General features: G+C 43.3%; 1 protein-coding gene across 6 annotated transcripts in view; it reads right to left on the bottom strand.

Annotated features, from left to right (window-relative positions):
- TNRC6C (trinucleotide repeat containing 6C) overlaps positions 1 to 20,129 on the bottom strand; it is a 49,783-nt gene extending 29,654 nt beyond the window's left edge. For 5 of the 6 annotated variants that reach the window (XM_026051377.1, XM_026051380.1, XM_026051379.1 and 2 more), the window contains exons 1-2: positions 20,085 to 20,129; positions 2,622 to 5,213 (exon numbers count right to left, since the gene is read on the bottom strand). In XM_026051377.1, the coding sequence (XP_025907162.1) occupies positions 2,622 to 4,995 (2,374 nt within the window). In that variant the 5' untranslated portion in view covers positions 4,996 to 5,213; positions 20,085 to 20,129. Of the gene's footprint in view, positions 1 to 2,621; positions 5,214 to 11,619; positions 11,669 to 20,084 lie in introns of those variants that run through there. The other variant, XM_026051382.1, reaches the window with a different exon arrangement.
- Between the last annotated feature and the right edge of the window lie 5,261 nt (positions 20,130 to 25,390).

Here is a 25,390-nt window from a genome sequence, read left to right as displayed (position 1 = left end):
CCAACTCTTTTCTCGTCTTCCCAAATAAATCTCCAGTGGTTTGGGAGGAAGTCCCTAAAACCAGAAAGGAGTCCATTTATCACATTAGCTACCACATTTTGTTTTTTTACAACACAAAAAGAAACTCCTTGGAGCATTTTCATCAAGTGTGTACCAACATCTGTTTCCCATCACTGGCTTTTCATTTCTGCATTCAAGGAATTTTGAGAACTGCTCGGGATGGGTGACAACCTGAATAAAAAGGCTGTAACTTGCCCTCTCTTTCTAAACTGGTGTAGGATAAACTTGAAACTCCGCACGATTGCTGTTCCCTGGTGAACAGTTAACTGGGGTTATACAGCACCATGAAAAAAACATCTTTTTGCTTTGAGCATGTGTGTGCTGTCTTGCAGCTGCACCGCAGGCTTCCCTGCTAGCACGGGAGGAGAACCCAGTACTCACTATTCTTGACGTTCCCGAATAAGGGGAAATGATAAAAGTGACTGGCAGGGCACATCGTGATCCAGTGCCAACACCTTGCTTCCACAGCTGGAATATTTTACACAAACACTTCTCAGTGCCTTATGGTTCAGTCTTTCCTTCTACATATTCACATGCTTTTCACAGAACTACCGTGCAAGGAGAAGAACTGTTGTGCTACCATCTATTCCCAGAGAAAATTCCAGAGCTTTTTAAATGTCAATTTTCAAAACGTGAAAGATTCCAAACATTTGATTTTCCTTTGCAAGGTGTTAAGGTTATATGAACAGCATAAGCAATGTGTCCTTTTAAATGAATGGTTTTATAAGCACGAGTGTACTCAGCCAAAAATCAGTTTAAAGCAAACAAACAGGCAAACACTTCGATGACAGCACAATTCAGAAATGTCAAGGACGTTCAGGGGAAGGAAGGACGTTTAGTTTAAGGCAAACTAGAACGATGCATCGAATATGCTGGACGGTTCGCTTGCAGACTTCTGTAAAGAGTTCTCCTTTTGAACCTCCTGTCATTGTATTAAAATACACACTCTCAACTGTTAAAAGACTGAACCGAGGCAGGGAACATGAGACTATTTTTATACAGATGCTACAGTAAGCCTGAATTATTTCAGAACACTGGAAAGAGAATAAAAATGACAAAAATTAAGAAGTGAAAACAGATCCCACTTGGAGATAAGCACAATGAAAAAGTCTATATTTAGCCATGACCAAGACAAAACAAAAACTTGGGAGACAGGGAGACAGCATCAGATGGAAGAATTTTATACAGAATGCCTAGATTTCTTTTGAGAAGTCTGTGGGACATCAAATAGAAGAGGTTTTCCAGTAACTTCTGGTTAAACCTCTGCTCTCTTAAAGCAATTTTCTTCTTTTTCTTCCATTTTTATTCCTCCCTGATTATCTACAACAGTACCTTGACTTTAAATTAAGAAAACCACCCTAGTTTCTATTCCTAAAAACTTGCAATTGAACTCAGATCATGTCAAAATACATTTCCTTGCTACCCTGAACAATGATATCTTTAATCAATCCAACTTTATGAAAAGCACACAGAAATTCAAGGTGTTACCCATGTTTGAGACCTAAAGGATGGACACAAATAATCTCTATAAAAGACAACAAACAGAAGACACAGGAACAGAAACAGCCTAAACTCATGCAACTGTTAAAAAAAAAAATGTGTCTGTTGCCAAGAGATACAGTTTGTAGGAAAGAAACAGATGCAGAGTGTCTAAACAAGAACAAAGACTAGAAAAATAGAAACAGAAGGCAAATAAAAGGAAAAAAAGGTTAGCAAAAACCCCAACCCCAAATGCTTGAATTTAAAGAAGCTGCTAAAACAAGGTGTTGCCTCACTGTGGAAGACCTGAAGAAATAAATACAGACCAAGAATCTAAGAACCCAGCATTTTCTTAATCTGAGTTTTTTCAAGTTTTGCTTGCCTTCATTGTGGAGCCAGCAAAAGATCCTTGCAATTCTTTCTGGACTTTTATTTAGTTATTTCGAACACTTTGAATTAAGATGAATAATTGCATGTCTGGTTCTACGAGCCTTGTTATTAGGACAAGAAGTTAATAGTGCTTCAGTGGTAATGATTAAATTTCTGCCAATTTTTTCTGCTGAGCTTGACTTCAAGTCTAAGAGAAGATCTTAAGTTTCCTAAAGCTCTCTTTCCACAAACAGGTTAAACATCATTAAATATCTCATTTTTCCCCCTTTAACAGAATTCCACAAGCTTCTCAGTGGATTTCCCAGCATGTCCTCCACATCAGCAAGATTTCAATTGCCATACGGACCAAGAGGGAACTTCCAAAGGAAGCACGGACTTTATCAATGCCAGTGAATGTAGCCCAATCAGCCAAATGATGTAAGCTCCCCTGATGGACGGTTGTTTGAAAAACTCAGTAAACTGTTATATTACAATCACAGTGAATAAAGAGAAAATACCAAAGGGATTACCAAAGGGAAACAAAGTTTACATTGTTAATAATTCGCTTTGCGTATTCAAAAGTTGTTCCTCCCTGTCAGAAAGTTACATATTCCTCCAAAAAAAAAGGGAGGGGGGGGCAATGAGAAAACCACCAAATTTAAATTCTTTGTGTTTCATCTCTGTTTTAGAAGCAAATAGAGTAATTTTCATACCTGGACCAAGCAGCGGGGAGCGGTTCGGCTGGGCACTTGACTGGTGCGGTGGCTGAGGTTCAACCATGTTTGTGTTGATAATGGTGCTCGTGGTGGTGGTATTGGTTGTGGTACTGCTCTGAATGATAGGATTATTTCTATCCCACATGTTTACAGTCTTGTTGTTGTTGTAGTTTGGGTCGCCCCAAGCTGAGGTACCATCATCGATTTCCATCTTGCGGCGAATGGACGGAGGAGATGGCTCTTCCCAGCCAGTTGCCTCACAGTTCTCTTTTTGTTTGGCTGGCACTGGCCCCCCAACCCACCCCGACCCCGTCTGTTTGACAGAAGCAGCTCCTCCCCAGTTGCTCACGTTGCTGTCCTGGGGTTTATTAGCCCAATTTTGCTGGGGGCCCGGTTTTAAAGACTCCCCCCAACTTGTACCTGTATTAGCCTTGCTGTTTGTGCCATTTCCCCACCCACTGGTCCCAGACCTCGCGGAATCATTCCAACCGGACCCCGATCTATTGTCAGAATCCCATCCAGATCCATTCTTCTTCCCATCACCCAAGTGTCCGGGAACAGACGATGAATCTGCCCAATCTCCACCTCCCGAAGTCCAGCTTGGGTTTGATTTCTGTCCATCTCCCCAGTTTTGAGATTTGGGTTTCTGAGGTTCACCCCAGGTAGGTGATTTGTCCTCCTGATTTGCGGTCCCACTCCAAGCGTGGCCGCTTTTGGCAGCAGCAGCATTAGTAACAGTAGTAGAGCTTGCTGACTCTCCCCATCCCCCTGGGCCATTTGGTGCTTTGTTGTTACTGTCTCCCCAACCTGTGTTTGTTGGAACAGCTGCAGGTGGAGAGTTGACCCACCCAGATACTGAAGAGGTATTTGTACTGTTCATGATGGACCCATCGTTCTTCCCCCCTGAGTTTGAAGACTGAGTAGCTGCACAACCCCAGGCCTCTGTTCCATTGTCATTCTTTCGTTCAGACCTCGGGGACTCTTCAAATTCCCAGGCAGTGTTTTGCTTTACAGGGGTCTGTCCCCACCCTGTATTGGACAGGACCCTGGGGTCAAGGTCATTTCTTGGCAACTGAACTTGCCCTTGGTCGATCATCCCTTTGTCTCTCCTCCTGCCTTCTGCAGCCCCCTCCCTCCCAGCACTGCCTTCATTTTGGCTCCCACTGCTGTCGTTGCTTCCTTCGCTAGCCGTGGTGCCAGACGCTGCAGCCTTGGCCCAAGAGTTCATTTGTTCGTTGCCCTGCTGCGCGCCAGGGCTGGGGCCGGTAACACTCGAGCCATCCCACCCCGCTGATCCTTTCCCGTTGATGTCGCTACTGGAATGCTGGTTGGAGGCCTTGCCCCACTCGCCGTTGACGCCGTTGCTGGCGTTGCGGCCGGGGTGGCCCCACGCTCCAGAATGCATCCCCCCCACGCCCCCGCTGCCACCGCCCCTGCCCCACGCCAGGACCCCCGGGCCAGAGGGAGGCCCCGAATCCCACGCGCTCGCTCCGTTTCCTTCCTTCTGCACAGCACTGCTGGATCCGTTTTGTTTAGCACTTAATGCTGAGTTCACAGTGTCTCCATTCCCCTGACTGAACCCAGAATTGCTGTTTCCTGCGGCAGGATTACCTGGGGACATCCCCCACACTGAACTGCCCATTCCTTCACCATTGCCCCCACTGACTTGAGAAACTGATGTTCCGTTAGCACCAGGAAGGCCTTGCAGGTGGGGCGGGATGATGGCCCCCATACCAACAGCCATCCCCCAGTTTGGCAGTCCGTTTGTCTGCATTGCATTGATAGGGTTTGGTGAAGAGTTCATGGTGTTAGTGTTATTTGGTCCATCAGTGTTAAGGTTCTGAGGTTGTACGCTGAAAGACACATTCTGAGAAGTGGACGTTTGTGGTTCTGTGCTCTCTTGCGGCAGCAAGTTTCCCCAGGCACCTAAGGTGCCCGTCGGGTTCCCATTCTGGTTGCCCATGTTCTGACCTATGGCACTGACCGGACTGCAAATACTGGAAGGGTTGCCTGCTCCCACAGTTCCTTCATGTCCAAGTACAGGCCAGGCAGCTGGATTGGCATTAGGGTTAAGGTTAAGATTAATGCCAGCATTTGAGTTGGAAGCACCCCAGCAGTTTTGACTTCTACCATCTCCAAGCATGTTGTCCATCTTTCCATCCCCACCGCCGGCAGAGCAGTGAGCTAGGCCAGAGCTGGAGCCTGCAGCCACCCCCCACACTCTGGCTGAGTTCCCGTTGCCGTTTGCTCCGCCAGCTCCAAGGGCACTCTGGTTAGAAGTGCTTTGGACGAGTGCTCCGTTGGCGCCATTATTGCCATTAGTTTTCTTTGTATGTCCAGTGAAGTTGCCTTGGGCACTCCCTGTAGCCATGCTACTGTTCTCTGAGCCACAGTTGGAGGCAGAGTCAGTGTCTGTAGTACATTCTGAGGCAGATTCAGTCTCAGCTCCTGTAATGGAAGGCCACGCTTCCTTGTCAGTCCTGTCTATTATCACTTTATCCCAGCTGCAGTTGCCGTCACTCCGGAAAGTGGGCTGCTGTCCCCAGTGGGAATTTTCATAATGGTCTCCCAATCCACTGTGACTGAGATCTGAAAGGATCCAACAAGGTTAAAAATGAGTCCACTGTTCCAAGCACCATGAAAAAAAACCCTAGTAAAGGACTATCGTAGACTACCATACCTTCTAACCCAGCACTCTAAGTTAAACTCTGAATTATGCTAACTAAATTGTGGAGTACATTTCTTGAAGCGGTACAATAGTTTTATTCACTACAGTAAAGCACCATGCTCATCTTTGTATCTCTTATTCTGACCAAACTCCCAATTAAAATGAAAGTATTTAGGTTGAAGGCAGAGTAACAAAAATACTTCGCATTTCTGGATACGTCAGTAAAAGACTGAACAGGTAATATACATGGAGAGCAAATATACAAATGACAGGAAAAACCTAAAAAGCAAAGTTCAAGGAAATGCTTGAGGAGATCTCAAGGAGAGGAGACGCTTATCATTTACTTTGGTGCAATCAATTCTCATTCTTCAGAGAATCACCATAAAAGAGTATACCTAATAAAAAATTTAAAGCGTCCACCAGTCATTGCTTATTACAACACAGCCACAGTCCCATCATCACATACTTCATTTAAGTTCTTCTCAAACCTATCTATATGCAAACCAACAACTACTGACAGTCATCTTATCTATTCTGTGTCAATAACACAGTTAAAAACCATTAGTCTAACCTTCTTTTTGGCAGAGAACATAGACTTTCCTAAGTAAGTCAGTTTTGCCAGGGAACTGAGTTCTTAAAAAGTGCTGAAGCCCCCTGCAAATCCTAGAACTGGCACATACAGTCCGGTTTTTCTCCCAAATCAAAGAAAATAAAGGTTACCTTATGAAGATAACTCAGGATGCTGGATTTTCATAGCACCTCCCACACCTTTAAATATCCATACTAATCCAAAAATCCAACGCAGAGCTCCTGAGCATCTATTTGCTTGCTAGAGTATGAAATTTAATCATCTGGGAGACAAGGCAATTTCAAGCCTACTTCAGGTTATGAATCTGAAGCATTTGTTTATATGCTGATTGCTCTGTATAAGAGAGTTTTAGTACAAATTACTACTTTTATTTTCTTCCAGAAGAACTTTTATTGCAAATTGTTCAGTGAGATCCTATGGATACTGACTAAAGGCAATCTGCAGCACGGTTCTTCAAACTAGTTTCCCGAATAAAGGAGAAACAGTATCTGAATGGTACATTATGAATTCTGAATACCAATTATTTTTACTTGCTTTAACCCTGCAATAACACAACCACACAAGTTTTTTTTTATGCTCAATTATTCTAGATTAGATTTGAATATGAAATGCAAGAACTATTTTGTAGGGAGTTCATATACAAGTCTCCTCAACGAGCTGTTAATAGCAGATGCGTAATATACATTAATTTAATGCAACTCACTCTTTCTTAATTGCCTCCAGTTGAAAGCATGCCAATACTGGGAAAAATTTCATCTAAGAATAAAAAGAGCTTCCCCTCTTAAACCAAGCCTAGTTATTCACACATTTTGCTTGTAGCTTTTCAAGCATTTAGTAGACAAGACTCAAGTTGCCTAATGCCTAAACTAAGATTAGCTATGAAGGAAGAACACTCTAAACCAGGACAGTATGTCCATTCTTTTCTTTTTTCTTTTTAAATCCTTAGGGGTTCTAGTTCTTCAAACGTCTGAATGCTCTGACTAACCCTTCGACTTCAGTATTTCCCTTAACTTTTATTGTTGAAGACGTTTCTACAGGACAGTCTCAGACTGGCTCGCCAGCTCAGGATGGACCAGAAGTAGATGGCAGAACTTTTCCCACAAGAGAGACCTTCAAGTATCTCAGTATCTAAGAGCTCCAACTCCCATCTTCATAAACACTACTTCCACCAATGCATTCAAGGATGCTTTTGGAAGACAGAAAACTGCTGTGTAGAAGAATTTGCATTTAAAAACTCACAATATGGATAGGAATCCTGTGATTCCAACTAGCATGTCATCTGAGCCTCAAAGAAACTGAATGCTCATATATTAATTCGAAAGTACTTTTACAGCAGAGTTCCTGAAAGTCAAACTGAATTTCAACTAAGTACGACATGCAAATCTGAAGATTTATGATTAGAGGCAAGAAGTGTTTCACAAAAAGAACAAAATAATTGAGGCTTTTATGGCAGATCCAAAAGAAAGTATAATATTATCATATTAGTAGCCCGATAGTAGCCAGATTGACCTGGCTTTTCTCCTGTACACAGCGGCCGGCAAGGGAAAAACATCATGTTATTCCCAGACAAAGCTGAATGGGGACATTGCAGGTCTGCAACGGTGCCAGAGCTGAAGGAGAAGGCTGAAAATTTATCTCATAATCCAGGTTTGCTATCCAGGTGCCAAACAGAGATCAGAATTTTAGGTAAGACACGGATCGTGAAAGAAAGCCAGTGAAATGACTTAAAATGGGTCGACAGGGTCAGAAAAAATGAGCCAAGTAGCATTCTCAGAAGAGTAGAAATAACAAAGGAAGAAAGGGGCAGCAGTCGAGGCCAGAAGATAAGAAGGTGAGGTAACCAAGGAATCAGATAAGAGGAGCTGTGAGATTTTTTTCCAACACCGTGGGTGGTGAGATTCAGCTGTGCATTTCAGACGTGCCAGAAAGATTTAAGTGACTTGAAACCTATAGTTCCAAAAAAAAAAGTCTTGTCAAAGCTGCTAGTGTGGATATGCGAGTGCCTGGGAGAAGGACGGTGCTGCCCAAGGCCGGCGAGAGCGCCTGTGGAGGGCAGGCTTGCGAGGAAAGATCAAGAGCACAGTGCAAGGAGATGGCTCTATACTTGCCGAGACAAGACCCACAACATGAGAGGAAAAGAAGTCACTTCAATCTTTATTTACTTATTTATTAAACATGGATGATCATGAGTCCTGCTCAAAGATGAAATCACTTGTAGAGAGAAGGTAAAGACAAGGAGAGGGTATGGGAAAAACTGATGAGTAAATAGAGCTGTAGAAGATTCCTGGGAGTAAAGGAGCAAAATGATTCATTAGATGAGATACTAGGATTTTCAGGGACAGAGAAATAAGGAAAAAAAAAATAAAACAAACAAATAAAACAAAGAAAGCAAGCCCCAGGAAGGGAATGCTTTTGGAGGGGTTACAAATCAAAGGATATTGCCAGACAGCACTGGTACATTTTCTTTTAGGGAGATTCATACACACCCACTATCAATAACCAGTAATCTCAAAGTGGCCGCCTTGATGAGGGTTCACATAAATCTGTTATGACATAACATAGGGAAATATTTCTTCAATAAAATGGTACCTGTCCTGGACATTCCCTGTTCTGCGGCCTGGTCAGTGCCATCAGGCTGAGCTCGCACAAAAAATACATTAACAACAACAACAACAACAAAGCCCAAACAATCTGGTAAAAATCTAAATCCAAATCCAAATCCTTCCGGTATAACACGAAGAGCGGTAGGATTATCTGCTACAACAAAAATAAAAGGGGAAAAAAAGAAAGAAAAGAATGTACTCAGACAAAGATGGTTTCTTGGAGATTTAAGACAGATGCTGTTCCAAAAGCTACTTCAGTTACCAGCTTTCTGAACTGTCTGGCTTTGGCTTCTGGGCTACATCAGGCTCACTACAGTGAGTCTCAAAAATGCCTGGAAAAACCTGAGGGCGGTTCCCACGTGGCCGAGGACCTGCTGGAGCAGACGACTCGCAGGAGCTCTTTGGAAGCAGCAACTTGCTTCCAATCTCAACCTGGACGACTGTGTTCGTTTTCCAGAGACGTAGTCACTCCGCAGTCACTCCGCAGTGCCTGAACGTTACGGGCCAGCTCCAACACCAGGACGCTGCTGCCATAAAAGCAGCAGCAACGGGACAGTCGAAAGGCATATGAAGACAGTGGAAAAGAATGCACAAAATAAACACACAAGCTACAAAAATCTGTGACTTTAGTCCTGGAGAAAAATAACAGTTTGAGTAGAGACCCTGGAGAGAGTAATTTTTATGTTCTTGCCTCTGGAAGCAAATAAACAAGAGATATTTTTCCATTTTCTCTACTTCTCTTTTCCTTGAGAATAAATAACTAAACAGTAGCTCAGAGTCCTACTTAATCCATGAGGATTTAAAACATATAGGCAAACAGGCAAACTAATGAAAGGAAAAATATTTTTCATGATTAAATCTAGGGAATTTTTCCCTCTCCTTTTTTTTTCCCCCCTAAACTAGAAATTCCCTCCAACTCTCTAAGAAACCAACTCTTCATAAAAATTGCCAATATTTCCTTCTGCTTTATTTTCCAAGTTGTTCAACTGAAATGGGGAAGCCATTAAAAATATTAGTTCTTGAGAACTGGTTCCCCTTTCATTTACTTGCAGGGAGCAGGGTAAAGCACTGCAGCCTGTCGGGAACATTTCCAGCTTTCCTCCATGAATCGAATGAAGATTTTTACCACCGCCTCAGGCACAAGAACCACAGGTATTTTCTATTAGCAGCTCTTCGTACTGGTAAGCCACAAAAGTGAAAGCAACTTTTAAAGTAGCATTTTGTGCTTGAAAAGCTTAAATGTGCATCTTTCATAAAATACTGCTCCTTTGTTTACTAAAATTTCTTCAGCAGTTGCAAAGGAAAAACTAATTTACAATATTAACATTTAAGCATAAACACCCACCTTCTGTCAAACTGCAACAGAAGTGCATACCTGAAAAATGCCCAGCTTGAATCAGCGTTAGCCATAAGAGTTATTCATAATATCCTTAGTAGGGAGAGGGAAGATTACTGGTATTACTAAGTATTGCACTCAATACGCTTTGCAAACTTTGATTCCATACTTACTAAAAATAGAAACCATTTCTGCCTGCGCTCCATAATTAGGATGAATAATTAGTTGTAAAAATGGTTTAATGTTGACATAGATTACACGCATACGCTACGAGAGTGAAATGTGAGAAATGGTTGTATGGGTTTCTTTGAAATAATTATTGAAATAATACTTTGCCAGCACAAGCTGTTTATCTGAAACGCAGATCCACCTCGGAAAACGTGGTTTAGAGGAGTGTTTCTTTTCATTTTTATTCAGCTGAGTTAAAAATAAATGCGTCTTCCCAACTCCAATTACTGTAATTAGTTTGTACTGTGCACAGTGAAATTAGGCATCCTCAGCTGTAATGCAACATTCAGCTGATTTACGAACCAAAGCATGGAGAGGGTGTGAAATGGCAAAGCCTGGCATAAATATTTAATGAGAACCATGTTATTAATAACGTTGTGTTTATCCCTTTTTAAATCAAATCTAATAGTGGTGTCCTCCTCCCCCCCCCCCCACCACTCCAATACTAGTTTTATTTTGCAATTTGTTTTAGTCAGCATAAGAGCAATGAGATTCATTGGCTTGTTTTGTCCTGCCGAAAGGACACATTATAGACCATGTTGTCCTTTGCTTTGACATGCACAAGAGAGAAATATCCTGAAGGCGGGGGACAGCCCTGGATGGGGCTTTTAATTATCATGCAAAGTTTAAAGGCTCTGAGCAGGTAAACTAAACAGAAAGGCGTGTTCGTACCTCCCCACCGCAAAAAGAAATTATTTTCCATTCAAGTCAACATTAGGCAAGCTTTAAAACAGACTACACATGATGTTTTTTCATTCTCGATTAAATGGGAACTGCCAGAAGCATCTGAAGTGCTGGAGCAAATGGAATTTATAAAAGTAAAGACGATGCAAGCATCGATTCTAAAGAACAAAAGTAGCAAACCTCTGAGCGGAGGTGCTAATATTTAAGGGTAGCAGATACATTTAGATATACGCATACAGAGTCTGAGGCTCAGGACAAATTCAAAAACTGCCATCGATCTGAAGTAACTTATGAAGCCAACTTACAGCAAGTCTCTTTTTATGAAATCGTGAAAAGCAAACGTAACGTGGGAAGACAGAGATGGAAGCGCTAAATAAAACAGCTTTATTCATTCCAAGCCTAAGCCATCATTAAGTGCCCAAGTGGAAAGCCTGCTGCCCTGCTTTAATTTGTTGCACTACGACATTAAAACGCAGCTCCTTTCCTCTGATGCTGGAACCCTTTAAATGCATTAGCAGAACAAGCACAAATAAAACAACAGCTTCCGCGATTAGAAGGGATTCCTCTGAATGCTACCTCTCCAGAGCAGAAACAGCAGGAGAAAATGCCAGACAATTTCATCTTTCTGCCCTGTGCAACATATCTCCAGCAAGCAGCTCGCTGCGAAGACGCCATTTTATCAAACCTGAAACGCAGCCAAAAAGCGCAGGACGCTGCGCTGCAGCTCTGCCTCTGAAATGTTATGTAATAAAGGCTGATTTAACAGAAGCAGATGCTATTTTCTCAGGGTTAGGGTTACTTTTTTCCTTTCCTTTTCCTCTCTTTACCTCCTCTCCTCCTCTTTTGGCTACGGAAAAAAAAAAAAGGGCTGACGGGTAATAAAATACCTGCAGAAAGGAGCCGCCCCACCATCCTAGGAGACGCTACATTGCGTGCAGAGCTGCTGCTACTGCTGCCTCTGCGCTCTCCGCGGCTCTCGCCTTCAACATGTCGGCCGTGCACGGCGCGAGCCTCATCCTGTCGAGCTGCCAAGAAAAACCGCTCCGTGCGAGCGTGCGGCCGCACAACCTGCGCGCCCGGCCGGGCCTCGGCCGCGCTGCCTCTGGAAATGCCCTTGGCGCGCGCGGCCCGCCTCCCCCGGCCCCGCGTGGCGCGCCCCGGCGCCAGGTTAAGGTATCCGCGCAGGGGGGATTTTTTTTTTTTTAAGCCTTGATTATCTAATTGCGGCTGACACTAAACCGATCCGCCTTCCTCTCCCTCTGAACTCTTGCGACTGTCACGGACCGTTTTTGCCGCGGGACCCGGCGGCAGTCGGCGGCGCCGCCGCTTTTCCGCCTGCGCCTTGAGAGGTGGCCAAGCGAGCGGGGCGCGCGGTGCTGCCGCCGCCACCGCCGCCGGCCCCCGCGCGGCGCCCGCGTCCCCGCCGCGCTCTGAGGCGGCCGCGCGAGCCCCAAGTGCGGAGCGCGGCCCCACAGGGCCTCATCCTGAGGGCATGAGGACCCACGGGCCACCATGGGGCCTCATCCTTGAGGGCATGAGGACATGGGCCACCATGGGGCCGCATCCTGAGGGCATGAGGACCCAGAGGCCACCACGGGACTTTATCCCGAGGACATGAGGACCCACGGGTCACCATGGGGCCTCATCCTGAGGACACGGGCCACCATGGGGCCGCATCCTGAGGGCATGAGGACCCAGGGGCCACCACGGGGCCTCATCCTGAGGACACGAGGACCCGCAGGGCCTTATCCTGAGGACATGAAGACCCACAGGGCCTTATCCTGAGGGCATGAGGACAGTGTGAAAAGAAACAGGGGCAGGGAAGAGAACAGCCTGATGTTTTCAGGAGGTACCCGACACTGGTTCTGAGGAGATCCTACCCGAGACCTTGCAGCAAGGCACATTTAAAAATCTTACAGGATAATATACCCACTCCCAGGGTTTCTCAGTTTATAATAATGTGGTATTTCCTTCCTCCTCCTCCTATCCCAAATCCATACTAATCACACGAGAAATGGAGCGTGTTTGCCTGTGGTGATTCTGCTTAGGTGGGCATCCTGACGCTTCTATCCTTTTTCCTGGGATCACACCTTACTTTGCCCACGTTCCCGAAATCGCTGCCACCAAAGCAGCCTTGAAAACAGCAAGTTTCTCTGTGAGGACATTATTCTCTGCTTCTTTGCAGTAACCTTTCATGACCGTGTGGCTACAAGCTCATTGCAAGAACAACGGAAGATAATAATAGTCATCATCATCATCCATCCTTTTGCTTGCTTCTGTTCCATGCACAAAACTCTTTCAACAGCTCCCCTAAGCCAAGTTTGACTTTCAATTCTGCAAAAACTTTCATATCAGAATACTGCTGTGATTATATCCCATTAATGTCAGTTATATGCAGCTGAAATTTTCCTAATTTACCTGAAATTGTACATCACAAGAGGACCTGTGACATTTCCACGTTTCTTGAAGCTTTCTGCAAACAGAGCAAACTTGTCCTGCAACCTATTTGAACACACAGATACAGGTGCTCGTAAGTGGAACCTCATCTGGTGGCCTCTGTCTAGGAGATCAGGATATGCAAGAAGAAAACACAGAACAGATTCCAAAGTCTGGGGACAAAACCAAATACAGATTCCACTGAAATTGGGGAGGGCAGGCCCTCTCACGAGCTCTGTCTTCTAATAACTTCTACATCAGAGGAGTCCGATAAAATTTGAAAATGCCATTTTAAAAAGCTACGGAAAGAAACGAAAGATCTCCTCTTCCATGAACTGATGCATCTCCAGTTACCCTACTCCATACAGATAGTGAAGGACACAAAAGACGGAACTCAAGAGGTTATGCCGACCATTCACTTGACCTAAGCAACCAGTCCTGGCAGGTGCCTAGGGACATTTGTTCAAAAGTCCTCCCGCAAGGGAGTCTTCACGTAGTCCTAGAGTGTTCCCTCTCGCTTCTTAGATACCTTTGGTATGGGCACAATTTTCCTAAAGCCTAATTTTCATCTTCCCTCCTGAAATTTAAGCCTAGCACTCCTATTCTGATCCATCATAAGCATACAAAACATACCATTTTCTTCTTTGTAGCAGTCTTTCAGGTATGCGTTTTAGGCATTTACAACTCTAGATTAGAGTTAGGTGGGTTTTTTTTGAACAATTATTAGATTTTATCATCATTATTCCATATTGTAAGTCTTCCAGTTGCCTTGCAATCTTTTCTAGTTTGGTATCATTCGAAATATCTAATGAAGATGCAGTTTATAGCCAAATAACTGATGCCAGCATTAAGAATACAAATATGCCATCTGACTCAGAATGTTCTAATGTTGTTGGCAAAGGGCTGACAGTCAGCTGGGTCACAGAGCAAGAGAAAATACATTTTAGGCACTGTCAATGCCATCTAACAACAGGTCTCCCTACTGATCAGACCAATTTCCTCAGTCTTGGTTGTTATATAATGGACTCAAGAAACAAGTTGTTTATTTTTTTTAATAACTAGAACTAATTTAAGACTTGTTTTGTATAGTACCAGACCTACCAATTTCTTGAGTTGTATGAAACTCCTCCCTTTCTCAGGACGACACGCTCATGCCCACTCATATTGACCCTGACTTGACGCTCCACTCACAGAGACACGACCTGCTAGCTCGTCTTTTCACATCTTTGGTCAGGAAACTTTGCACGCTTAAAACCTTCTCTTTGCCTCCTGGCCTTTTTTTCTCCAGCAGACACCTGGGCCATTTATTTATCTGGCTGCCACTAAATCACAGCCTTCTCCAGCAGGGTCACAGGCAGAATACAGATCTACTGATTCTACTGATTCCAAAGGAAATTGTCATTAAATCATTCTCTTTGAAAATGAGGACAGCAAAAATCTCAGTTTGTCTCTCTCAGGAGTCTCCGTTACTTATCCTTCCACAGATTTCTCTCTTTCTCTCTTTACCAGTGAAAAATTCTAATCACGGTCAAATAGATTTGGGGAAGCAGATTTATTTTTCATGCTCTGCTGCCTGATGTCAGAAAACACTCACAATACAGAGAAATTCATTCCCAAGATTAGTTTGCTGATTTTTTAACACGCCCATTTTTCATTCGTAATGCCCGTATTTGTGCTCCATAGAGGCTGCCACTTCTCTATATTCAAAATATCATGTGGAATTTTTGAAAATTTTCAGGGGACAAAAATCTCTTTATTAGCCAAGACTTATTTCAGAAAATGTGGATTACCTAGGAGCATATGCCAGATAATATCTGCTGGCTGGCTCTCATCTCTACGTGAATTTAATTTCTTCCTCGCTAGCATGCTTTCTCAGGTCCTTTTGTCTAAACATGTATCTGTCACTAGTGACTTCGGTAACTTTGATTTCTGGGGAGCAGGGCTGGACAACAACTGCTACCAAATTCTAAAAAGCCCTGCAGAAGAAAAAAGGAAAGAAGAAAAAAAACATAATTGTCATCCATGTAAGCTCTGCTGGTGCTTGAGCATGCTCGGTGCGACTGAATAAGACCTCCAGCAGAAAGGCTATTCAAAGCAAAATCTCTTTATCTTATCTTACTTTATCTTATTTTATTTTATTCTATCTTATTTTATCTTACTCTATTCTATTCTATCTTATTTTTAACTAATGGCTTAATATCAAATTTGATCCTGCTAGTGGGAGAGCTTTCACTTAGCCACATTGCAGAGAAATTGTGTATAGTGATAAGATGTAGATTGAACTGTTACACAAACTGCTCTCAAGCAACACAACAAGTGAAAAGTGTTGGCAGTTTTATTGCAGGGGTTCCTATACATAGTTATCTGACTGTTGCAGAAGTAGTAGAAATAGCCAGTTCTGTAGTTAAGTCCCCAACATGTAAGTAAGTTCCCTCAGTCAGGAGCAACATTCATTAAATAATAACGCATGTCTTCAGGGCATTATGCAATACCCACGCTGCTACTGAAGAGAGAACTGCTTTAAAACTCAACACATGGAGGACACGGCTATAATTTTATCTCATTTCTCTTATAGACCTTTACCTAAAACAAAATACAGAACTAATTTTTAAAAAATATTAAAATACATTTATATTTTTATACATTTTCAGAGAAAAATATAAAGGTATTCAATCTGTCCTGCACAAAAGTGCAGCTCTGTAGCACAGCTACGCAATAGCTATTGAAAGTCTAGGTTTATAAAATACTTCAAAATCCAGAATGCTTCTCTATTTGTACTGCTGCTCATCATGAATACTGTTTTACATCTCTCACTTGAACGTTTTTTCACCTTTCTGAAACAAGACGAGATATTTGGATTAGGGATTTTGATTTAACAGTGATTAGCAGTGATTCCCATTTTGGAAACAAACAAAACAGTTCTTTCATATGCATAAAATAAACATAAAACGTCTGACCACAAAGCAGTGGGAAAAATGCTATATACAGAAAGCCTACCATGTGATCAAATATACTATCTTTCTGTTAAACAGAGTTTAACACTGTAATCATTACAGATCTTAAACACTCATTAAAAGAGTGTCTTTATGAAGGACCCAAAAGTGAAATGCAATTACTGCAGGGTTGTTTTCTACAACTTTCTGACTCAGACAAAGATAGCGTCCAATAGTGGAATTACACAATATAAGCAAAAGGTTCATATGAACAGATAAGGCTCAGCTAATAATCCCAGAGAAGCAGTTTTCAGGTACTTTTATTTTTTTTTAAGAGTTCCACCCAACTGCCAGTCTTCAAGGAAACCAGGTTAAACCTTCTTGCAAGCCCCTGAGGTGTTAGGAGAGGCTCTCCTCCAGCCAGGACTGCGCAGAATAAGCTGCACTACACGTTCAGGCAGAGAGCTTGAATGTCCCTACTCCTTTGTTACACCTGACGAAATGAAACCTGTTTGCCTAAGTTATTCTGCATTTTCCAATTATATTAGATGGTTTTGGAAGAGATTACCTCTCCTTGCAAACTTGTCTCCCACTTTGTCCTTTCAGGCACATAAACTGCTCTATTAAAAGCAGCTCTGAAGTAGAATGCAGTCGAAAGGTAGCAAGCAGGAGGAAACATAACACAGGATGGTTTGAACACTAAGCTTTTCTTAATCTTGCTTCCCAGAAAATGCACCAAAACAAAGCTAAGATTAATGTGCTTACGATATGAGGTGCAAGCATTCTACACACTGGTACTCTGCAACTTTTTACTGCCCACACTTGCTTTGAAATGCATGTGACAGGCCACAGCCATGCAGACACAAATAGCAGCCAATGAAATCCTGAAACATGAAATAAAACTTCCTGCTTCATAGAAAAAAAAGAGAAAAAAAGTTCAGCACGCAGCCTAGCATCAGCCCACAGTGGGAAAACAACAGGGCTCTGTCACTGCTACAAAATTCTCACTTCCCAGAAAACAACACACACAGCGCTCCAGAAGTGTAACTCTTCCACTTCCACAACGACTCTGTGTTCTACATTATTTCAACTACGATATGGCTTATTTGCATTCCTTTCTTTTAGGCTTTGGAAAGCTATGTTACTGGTGAGTTCCACAAAATATTCTACTCGCCATACAAAGATGTGCAGAAGCTCCCTGCTAGCTCCCTGCAGGCCAGGGGACGTTTCTTCAGAGTTGATGGACACTGCTTGTCCCATTGCTGAACGACAGAAAAGCAAGAGCTATCTTCAAGAAAATCTTACTACTACTTCTGATCTTTGCTCTTAAAAATCCTCAAACACACAGCGGTTGCCTGGAGATTACTAGACAAACTTCATAAATTGTAAGGAAACAAAGGATAAAACAGTACTTGTTATTTTTGTTCTCCCGTGGAACTTTTCAGAAATTAAAATTCTTGCAGATCACATGGCAAAAGAAACATTCCTGCAATGCCTCGCTTCCAGGAGGCAAGTTAACTCTTTGCCACATCCACTGGCGTTAGCTGAGAAAACGCAGAGGGAGCTGGGAATACCAATGGGCTCTGTGTGTCAAGGTAGACCAAGACCGAAGTGTTGGCTAATGACAGTCCCATAGAAAGTGCTCTCAAGTACTCCGGAAGAAATGAATTTCATGACAGTTATCAATAAATGAAAGACAGTTTCAAAGACAAAAAGACAACAAGACAAAAACAAACAAAAATCACTCTCTAATCCACTTCACTGGTGTCCAAAAAAATAAAGCCTGAAAAGAAGTACTAGGGGGTTATTAATTCTTACTTTCCTTATACTGGCAGAGCATTCTTTTTACTTCATGACTCTGCATTTAGAGCTCTGCTAAGTGTTTTGGATAGGCCAAGGCAGCAGATCACAAAGATGCTGATATGAGAATAGAGTGAAACCAGGATGAGATGGCTGGTGATGCCTAAGAGCCTCCCCTGTAACCACCTGGAGGGTTTTACACAGATCCTGGGTACAAAGTTGCACGAGTTGAAGACATCCATGTAGGAATATGACACTTGGACAAAAAGCATCCTCTGGAAGCAAGATGCTCGTTTAGGATGATCCGGCTTCTTTGAATCATACCAAGCCATCCATGGAATGAACCCACTGCTGCTCATCAGGCATACAAACAATTTATATACAGGTACTTGCTTGGATGAAACCCAGCACGGGTCCAACAAGCTCATGTACTTTCAAAAATACGCTATTTTGTGTGAACATAAATGAACAGAACAGAATTAGAATGTGTCTCAGAGAAATATTCAGCCAGGCTGTCTAAAATGGGGGGTTCAAAACATGTTTGAATTCATGTGGCACCTAGTGGGCCTCCTATTTACTCTTGAGTTAGCTTTCAAGATACACATATGGATCAAATTGTTCAATTATATCGTTCCTTCCCTTTACTTCTCTTTCCTGGAGAACTTTTACCTCCACTGGCTTTTTAGTAAATGAAACATGCAGAGAGCTGGAGCTACAGATTGAAAGGAATATGATCCTCAATGGCAATAAAATGAGGAAGCAGGAACGTTTCCTTCTAGCAAAGTATTGCTCAGAGTCCTCATTTAAAAAAAAAAAAAATCTATATTTTTTTTTATTTCCATAGTCACAAAAATATGAACTAGTTTGAACTAAATATCATCAAAAATTCATAGCTTAAGTGCTGGAGGGTTCAGGACTTTGAATCTACACATCTCCAGAGAGACAACGAACTGCTCCGTGGAAAGAAACGGAGGTGCGGGGTGAGGACACCACGTGCCCGTGAGTCACATCTGCTCCTATCACTACAGAACCATCTGAAAAAAGAAGAAAAAGACCCTTAGGTGCCCTTGGAGGATAGAAATCCTCTCTGAGGCTACTTAAAGCACAACAGCTGAAAAAGTTTTGGCTTTCCCTGGGTAGCCTTCTTGCTTCCTTGCTCTTTATGCTCACCGAGGTGAAGAGCAAGGCAGTAGGAGAGATCAGTTTTGAAGACTGACAACACACGCATTTTACGGCTGCAAATGTCCCTGAGGGGCGAGCTAGGCCGTGCTCCTCTGCCAGCAGCACGGCGTGGCCAGGCGCGCGGCTGTCGTGGTTATGAACCCAGCTAGATACCTCATTTTTCTCCGTCAACTGCTCTTACCTAGCAAAGGAGCTGCTCCACCTGCTGGAAAGAGAAACAAATGAGCTCTACGATTCAGCATCTTTCCATGAGGAAGATACAACTACCCTTGCATAAACAAGAACCTTTGGCTTTGTGAAGTAAGGGCAGACTGATAAAAAACAAAGCAACCTAAGCTTTCCATAAACGCTTTTATAGCAAATTAGACGTGGGTTGTCTTGTTCTGTATGGTATGCACCACACTGTGAAGCCCAGAGGCTGCTACGCTCCTCCCATTTTTAGCAGTTTCTACCATATTCTGAGTTTTTCTGACCATCACAGAAAAGCAGCATCTATCCAGGCGGGGGTGAACAAGGTGATACACACCATCTATTGACTAGATTCATCTCCACTATAAAAATATGCTGTAAGATCTCTAGCACAGACAGCAAATGAGAGGAGAGCTGCCTATTTGCTCATTATCTGCAAACAACTCTTAGAGAAGGCAGCTGAGACATAGATTCCCCCTCAGGCTATTTCCAAAAGCTAACAGGCTTTATTACCGTTTTATAAAAGCCCGGGATACAAAACTACTTTTCCTACAATACTATTTTCCAAACCTGAGGAAAGCAGCTGGGAGCACAAGCACGTACAGGTGTCGCACACAAGGCCACAGCTGTCCCAACACAAGGCAAGCGGCGTTCCCATTCTGATCCACAAACCATTTTGTGCGAAACACTCCTCAAAGAGCACTGCCGTTGCCAAGACAAGACCGGCAAAGACTTGGAAACACCCAAATCGGGGCCGTTTCCGAGAGAACGACCAAAGAACGGTCACTCTGCTGAAAGGCAACAGCTCTTACCCGTGGGGGTCTTGCTGGGGTGATGCTGCGCGCCGGCTCCGGGCTGCGGAGGAGGGCTGGCCCCGGCTTGGCCGGGCCCTTGCGCGGCGCTGGCGCCGGCGAGCGTCCCCGCGGGCAGCGGCTGCCCCCTCTTTAGGAGCTGCTTCTGTTCCTGCTGGCGGAAGCGCGGAGGCACCTCTCGGGGCAGGTAGCGCGAGGCCGGCGGCTGCTGCCCGCTCGCGGGTGCCCGCTTGCCATTGCTGCTGCTGGCAATAGTGCTGGTGGAAGGACTGGTACCGCTACCGGCAGCTTGGGGCTGGCTTAAACTGGTCTTAACGGGTTCTGGCACTGGGGGAGACAAAAAGAAAAAAAGGTGAAAATTAGCTTTTATGAGAGATAATTGTACACGTTTTTTTTCTCCCTCATGTCCCCAAAGTCTGTTCAAAGCAGAAACAGTGAAACGCCGAGCTGGTTTATAATGTAAATAGCCTCCCAAAACATTTTCTTTAACAACTTTAAGGCCTATGGCTAAAAACATTCCTCTTGTGGTGCTGTGATCTCCTGTGGTAGGGTAGAGCTGAGGAACAGCCACACTCTCGGCTTCTCCAAAGAGCCCAAGGGCCTTCTCTGGAACTGGCCAAGGACTCCTGTCATCACAGCGCTTCCCACCCTCCACCCGATCCCTGCAGCGAGCAGCAGTGATGGGGAGGTGCTGGAGAGGCTGTTAACTGGACCACGGGGCTGCCCAGGGTATTGAGGAAGGCAGAGGTCCCGTCCCAAGGTCCCATCCACCCGCAGATGCACAACGAAGTCCACATGGAGCTGCAAATGGCAACCGTTCTCCTAGCACATTTTATTCCAAATACATCTGTGTCCAGGTGCTTACACTGAACATGATTTAGGAAAGCGGAGTCCTAAGAAGGAAAATAAAATACTGGTTTCCTATTAACTCTATGACAAAGTGAATGAAAATGCTTTCAGTTCCAGCATTCCTAGGACTTCTTGGGTCGTAGCCAAAGCAAGATGCCTAATAACACTCATCCAGGAACATGCTGAGAAATTAATTACTGTACAAAACAGTGACTGAAAATGGAAAAGGAGTATGCACGGGGGAAAAAAGTTTTTACAGAATTAATAGTTATAAAGAATGATTTCAAATAATGAATAGTTTTCTTTAGTCCATCTTTACCCAATTGGTAATTTATATATATATGCAAATGATGTGTACACGTAATGATGCTCGTTTGTTCCATATATTGGGTTTTTAATGCTCTTAGGTAGCCTACTGAACACATTATTTTGAAAGATGATAAAAGACAGTTTTTAAAAAGTTATAGTTAAAATTCTGACCATAATTAGTTCCTTTGAAAGGAAAGGAACTAATTGAATGACCCTGCACAACTCTTATACGATGACAAATCTGTATTTCTAGTTTTTTTTTTTTTTAAATAGTGTCTTACAAAAGCACAGCAGAGAATACAACCTCCACTGCAAAACCCAGGAAAAGCCTTGGAAACAGCAACAGCTTCGTCTAACTCTCACCATTAAAATAGAGATGAAAAGCTTGATGAAATGCACAATGTCACACAGAACTGAATATTACTTTGTTCCTACAATATAAATAATTCTATGCTCCACATAATCCAAAATATTATTTAGTTTTAAAGGGGTTGCGTTCACAGTACTGTTGACTTTAGTGTTTCACCTGGCCTTTAAAAGACATAGCATGCACTAGAAATTAAACCAATCCTCTCAGCAAGGAGCAATCTGGCGGGAAAAGAACCACTGTCAAGTTCTTTCTGCACAAGAAAAGCAGGAAATTCATCGCTGTTACTTGGTGGCAATATAGCATGTGCAATCAAATATCAGATTTACTATGCAGAAAACTCAAGTTCAGGCTATTACCACCTGCCATTCCCATTTTGAGAAGTCTGAATCATTCTATATTTGGGTAAGCTCAGAATTTGTGTCTAAATGTCTCTTCTCTAAAGTTAACTTGGTATTAAAAGGCAATTCCTCCTAAGTTTTGTTCCTTTTGTCCGATCAAAAGGACAATTTTTCTTAAGTATCTTTTTTAAAATCTTTTTGAGCTAAGTGAACTAAACATTCACATTTTTTTGGGGAGACGCAAAGCAGCAGCAGGAAAACAAAGAGACAGCTTGAAACCAGTTTTGAAAACTGAAATAGCAAGGTAGCGTTTGAAAGGCATTATATTCTCAATATTACAAAATAATCACAATAGCATAGGTATGAATATACATATTAAAAAATAAATTCCTCAAGCCGTAGAATATGTGTCAATTTTTGCTTGAAAGAGCAAAGCAGCGTTATTGCAATCGTGTAGCTACAGAAACCTCATTTCAGCCCAAGAAATAACGTTTCTTGTAAATGCCCTGCTCATACATGAGAGAACCGAACAAAGAAAATCAAAGTATCGAATATGCTGCATTGCAGAATTAAAATATTTCTGCATATTAATAATACTGATTCTCTTGCAATCACCACATCAAAGTGTTTTTCTATTTGGAACTCCGAAATCTCTTTGAAATCGCTAAGCCGGGAGAAGCTCTTGCAAGGATAACATGTATGTGTTTGTGGGAGCTGGAAAAACACCATTTGGTTGCATCATGTGTAGGAAAGATGCCAAAAGCATCATCACAGCAGCGGGCTTAATTCCCAAATTAGCTTTGTAGCAGGCTACGATCTAGCGCTCCAACACACTAACAACATTTGCAGTATATAACGCAGTACATACCTAATTCTTTAGCAAAACCATCCGCGTTGAATTTTGTCAAATTTAACGTCAAGGCATCCACGTTGAATTTTGTCACGTTGTCACCCCACACCCATCCTCGCAACCTCTCCATAAACCTCTGGGGTGCCCCCTTCACCCCGCGGGCGCATCGCAAAGGGCACGAGGGGCACAAGGAACCGAAGGGGCAGCCTCCCCAGCCCTGCACCGAAAAGCCACGGCCTTGGCTAATGTTCCTGGGGCAGCAGCTGCTGCAAAGCCAGACATCTAAATTCCCCCTCCACTGCTGAATTTTGCAACCTGAAAACGGCTCCTCCCGCTTTTAATTAGCATTTGATGCAAAATGATTTTCATAACTACCGCAAACTAAAAGGGCTAAAGCAAAAAAAAAAAGTCTTTAATTAGAGCCTTGCAAAAATACAATTAAAGGCATTTAAAAATAAAAGCCTCGCCATTGCTTGCTCTTAAGATGTTTGTGATGGGTATCTGCTGACTGCACGTTCTAACGACTGCGCATACACCAAACAATGAGCTTGCTTGTAATAATTATCAGTACTTAATGGTATCTAAACTTCTTAATCCAATTTTACCCCAACAAATCCAATAATTACTCCATATGCTTTTTGATGATTACAATCTCGGGAATCCCAACTGCATAAAAAGTGTTGCGAGCAACTGTAGGTGGATTTTATTAATATAATGAATGGGCTCAGTCTACCAGATTTCAATTACAACAACAGCGTTTAAGTGCATTTCGATGACATAAGGCGAGCAGAGGCATAAATGAAACTGCCTCAGCCCCATACGGCTGATTTATGGCAGCATTCCCCCTCCATTCACTCCATTAACTTTTCCTGACGTTCCCGAGCACCCAGGTCTATGTTAAATTGCACTGGGAAAGAGGCCGCGGCTGCAGAGGAGAAAGGGTTAAACCCCAGCGCCGCATTCCCGGCCTCCGCTGCGCCAGGATTTATTTACAGCTGCGATTAAACACGGCGGCTCCGTTACAAAGCGCGGGCTGGGACAGGAATGGGGGATTGCAGCTGCCTCGCTGCATCCCACCTCTCCGGCCCCGGCATCAGCAGCATCCCCTCCGCGGGGGGCATTGTGTGATGGCTTTAGGAATTCAGCGCAGGAACCAGATGGATCCCACAATTCGGAGCTATTCTCCCGGCCAATCATAGGGGTATTTTTTCCCCTCCCCGTCTTGCTGCCCTCTCTCCACAGGAGCCGCAAGGAAGCCGCTTCCTCCCTGCCCGTGCCCACGGGGGCTGCGAGAGCGAAAGGCTGCTGATGAAGCAGCCCTGCAAGAGCAAGTGCTCGCTGCAAGGCGGGGGACCCCCCCGGACCCCCGCCACGCAGGCAGCAACTTACCCGAGCCCGCTGGAGGGAAAACGCTCCGGAATGCAGAGGGCAAGAAGAGACGGCCCCATTTGGAAGAAAGCCCTTTACTTGCTGAAAACGAGCTGCCTTTTGGGGAGAAAAAAAAAAAAAAAAAAAAAAAAAGTGCTGCCCCCCCAATCCACTTCAAAAAGATGAATTTTCATTTAGGAAATTACCTCCTTTGTCTACCCAGTGCTGATATTTTTTATCCACAGTGACATCTACTGGTAAAAGTAAAGGTGTTTTGTTAGGCTATTACATAAAACCCTATTACTTCTTCTTCTCTACAGAAGTGGGGCCACTTTCCCTCTCTGCTCTTCCCCAAGAGCAAAAACCTCTGCTGAAAACCAAAAATAATAATATTATGTCCCGCAGAAAATGTTACAGCCAAAACAAACCGCAAAATAAATGTATAATAGTCCTCATGATGGGGCTTTAAACATATACCCAGTAGCTGCAGCGTGATAATAAAGCCTGTAAGTCAGGATTGAAAGTAAAAATATATGTATTACTACAGCCTTAACAGCGGTTATTTAAAGAAATACTTCAATTTTGTATTACTCCCTGAACATACCATTTATTATATACTGAGATAATTTAAAACCTTTTCCTGGCTTAACTTGATTTTCCGCCTCCATTTTAGCTCAAAGCCGAGCGTGGTCCATCTCCTCCAGCTTCCTCTCCTTTGCTCCGGAATTCTGCAACATTTCCGGCCTCCTTTCCCTGTTCATTTAACATTCAACCTCGAAAACCTCTCAATATAACCTACTTTTTTCAACTCAGTCTTCAGATTTCTCGTACTCCAAGCAACTTTGATACAGCGCTTTATCTTTGTTTCTGCCTTTGCTTATGTAGCATCCCAAGCTGCAAGGGAATAAACCCATGAAGTTATTAGCATCGTTTCTGGATACTCAGTACTCAAGTGGAGCAGCCGGAGGGAACAAGGCTGGAGAAGAGGAAGAGATCCCAGCTCTGGCTGTGCACCCGAGCAGTAGAATTGCCTCCATTTACAACCACAGCATATTTGGAAAGTATTTTATTTCTCTTACAATAACAGGAGAAAGAACTCTTAAAATTTTGATTCTGAAAAAGTCCGATTTTTTCTTTTCCTGGAAATCATACCTACTTGCTAGAGGGGAAGGCCTTCTTGCCAGTTTGGGAGTAGCTTTTACATCCTGGTTAAATCACTGCC

This window comes from Nothoprocta perdicaria, unplaced genomic scaffold (assembly GCF_003342845.1).
Source record: "Nothoprocta perdicaria isolate Ctin4 unplaced genomic scaffold, notPer1 scaffold_75, whole genome shotgun sequence".
In the NCBI taxonomy this organism is placed as follows: domain Eukaryota; kingdom Metazoa; phylum Chordata; class Aves; order Tinamiformes; family Tinamidae; genus Nothoprocta; species Nothoprocta perdicaria.
Note: the sequence above shows the minus strand (reverse complement) of the source record. Positions and strands in the feature narration are given on the sequence as shown.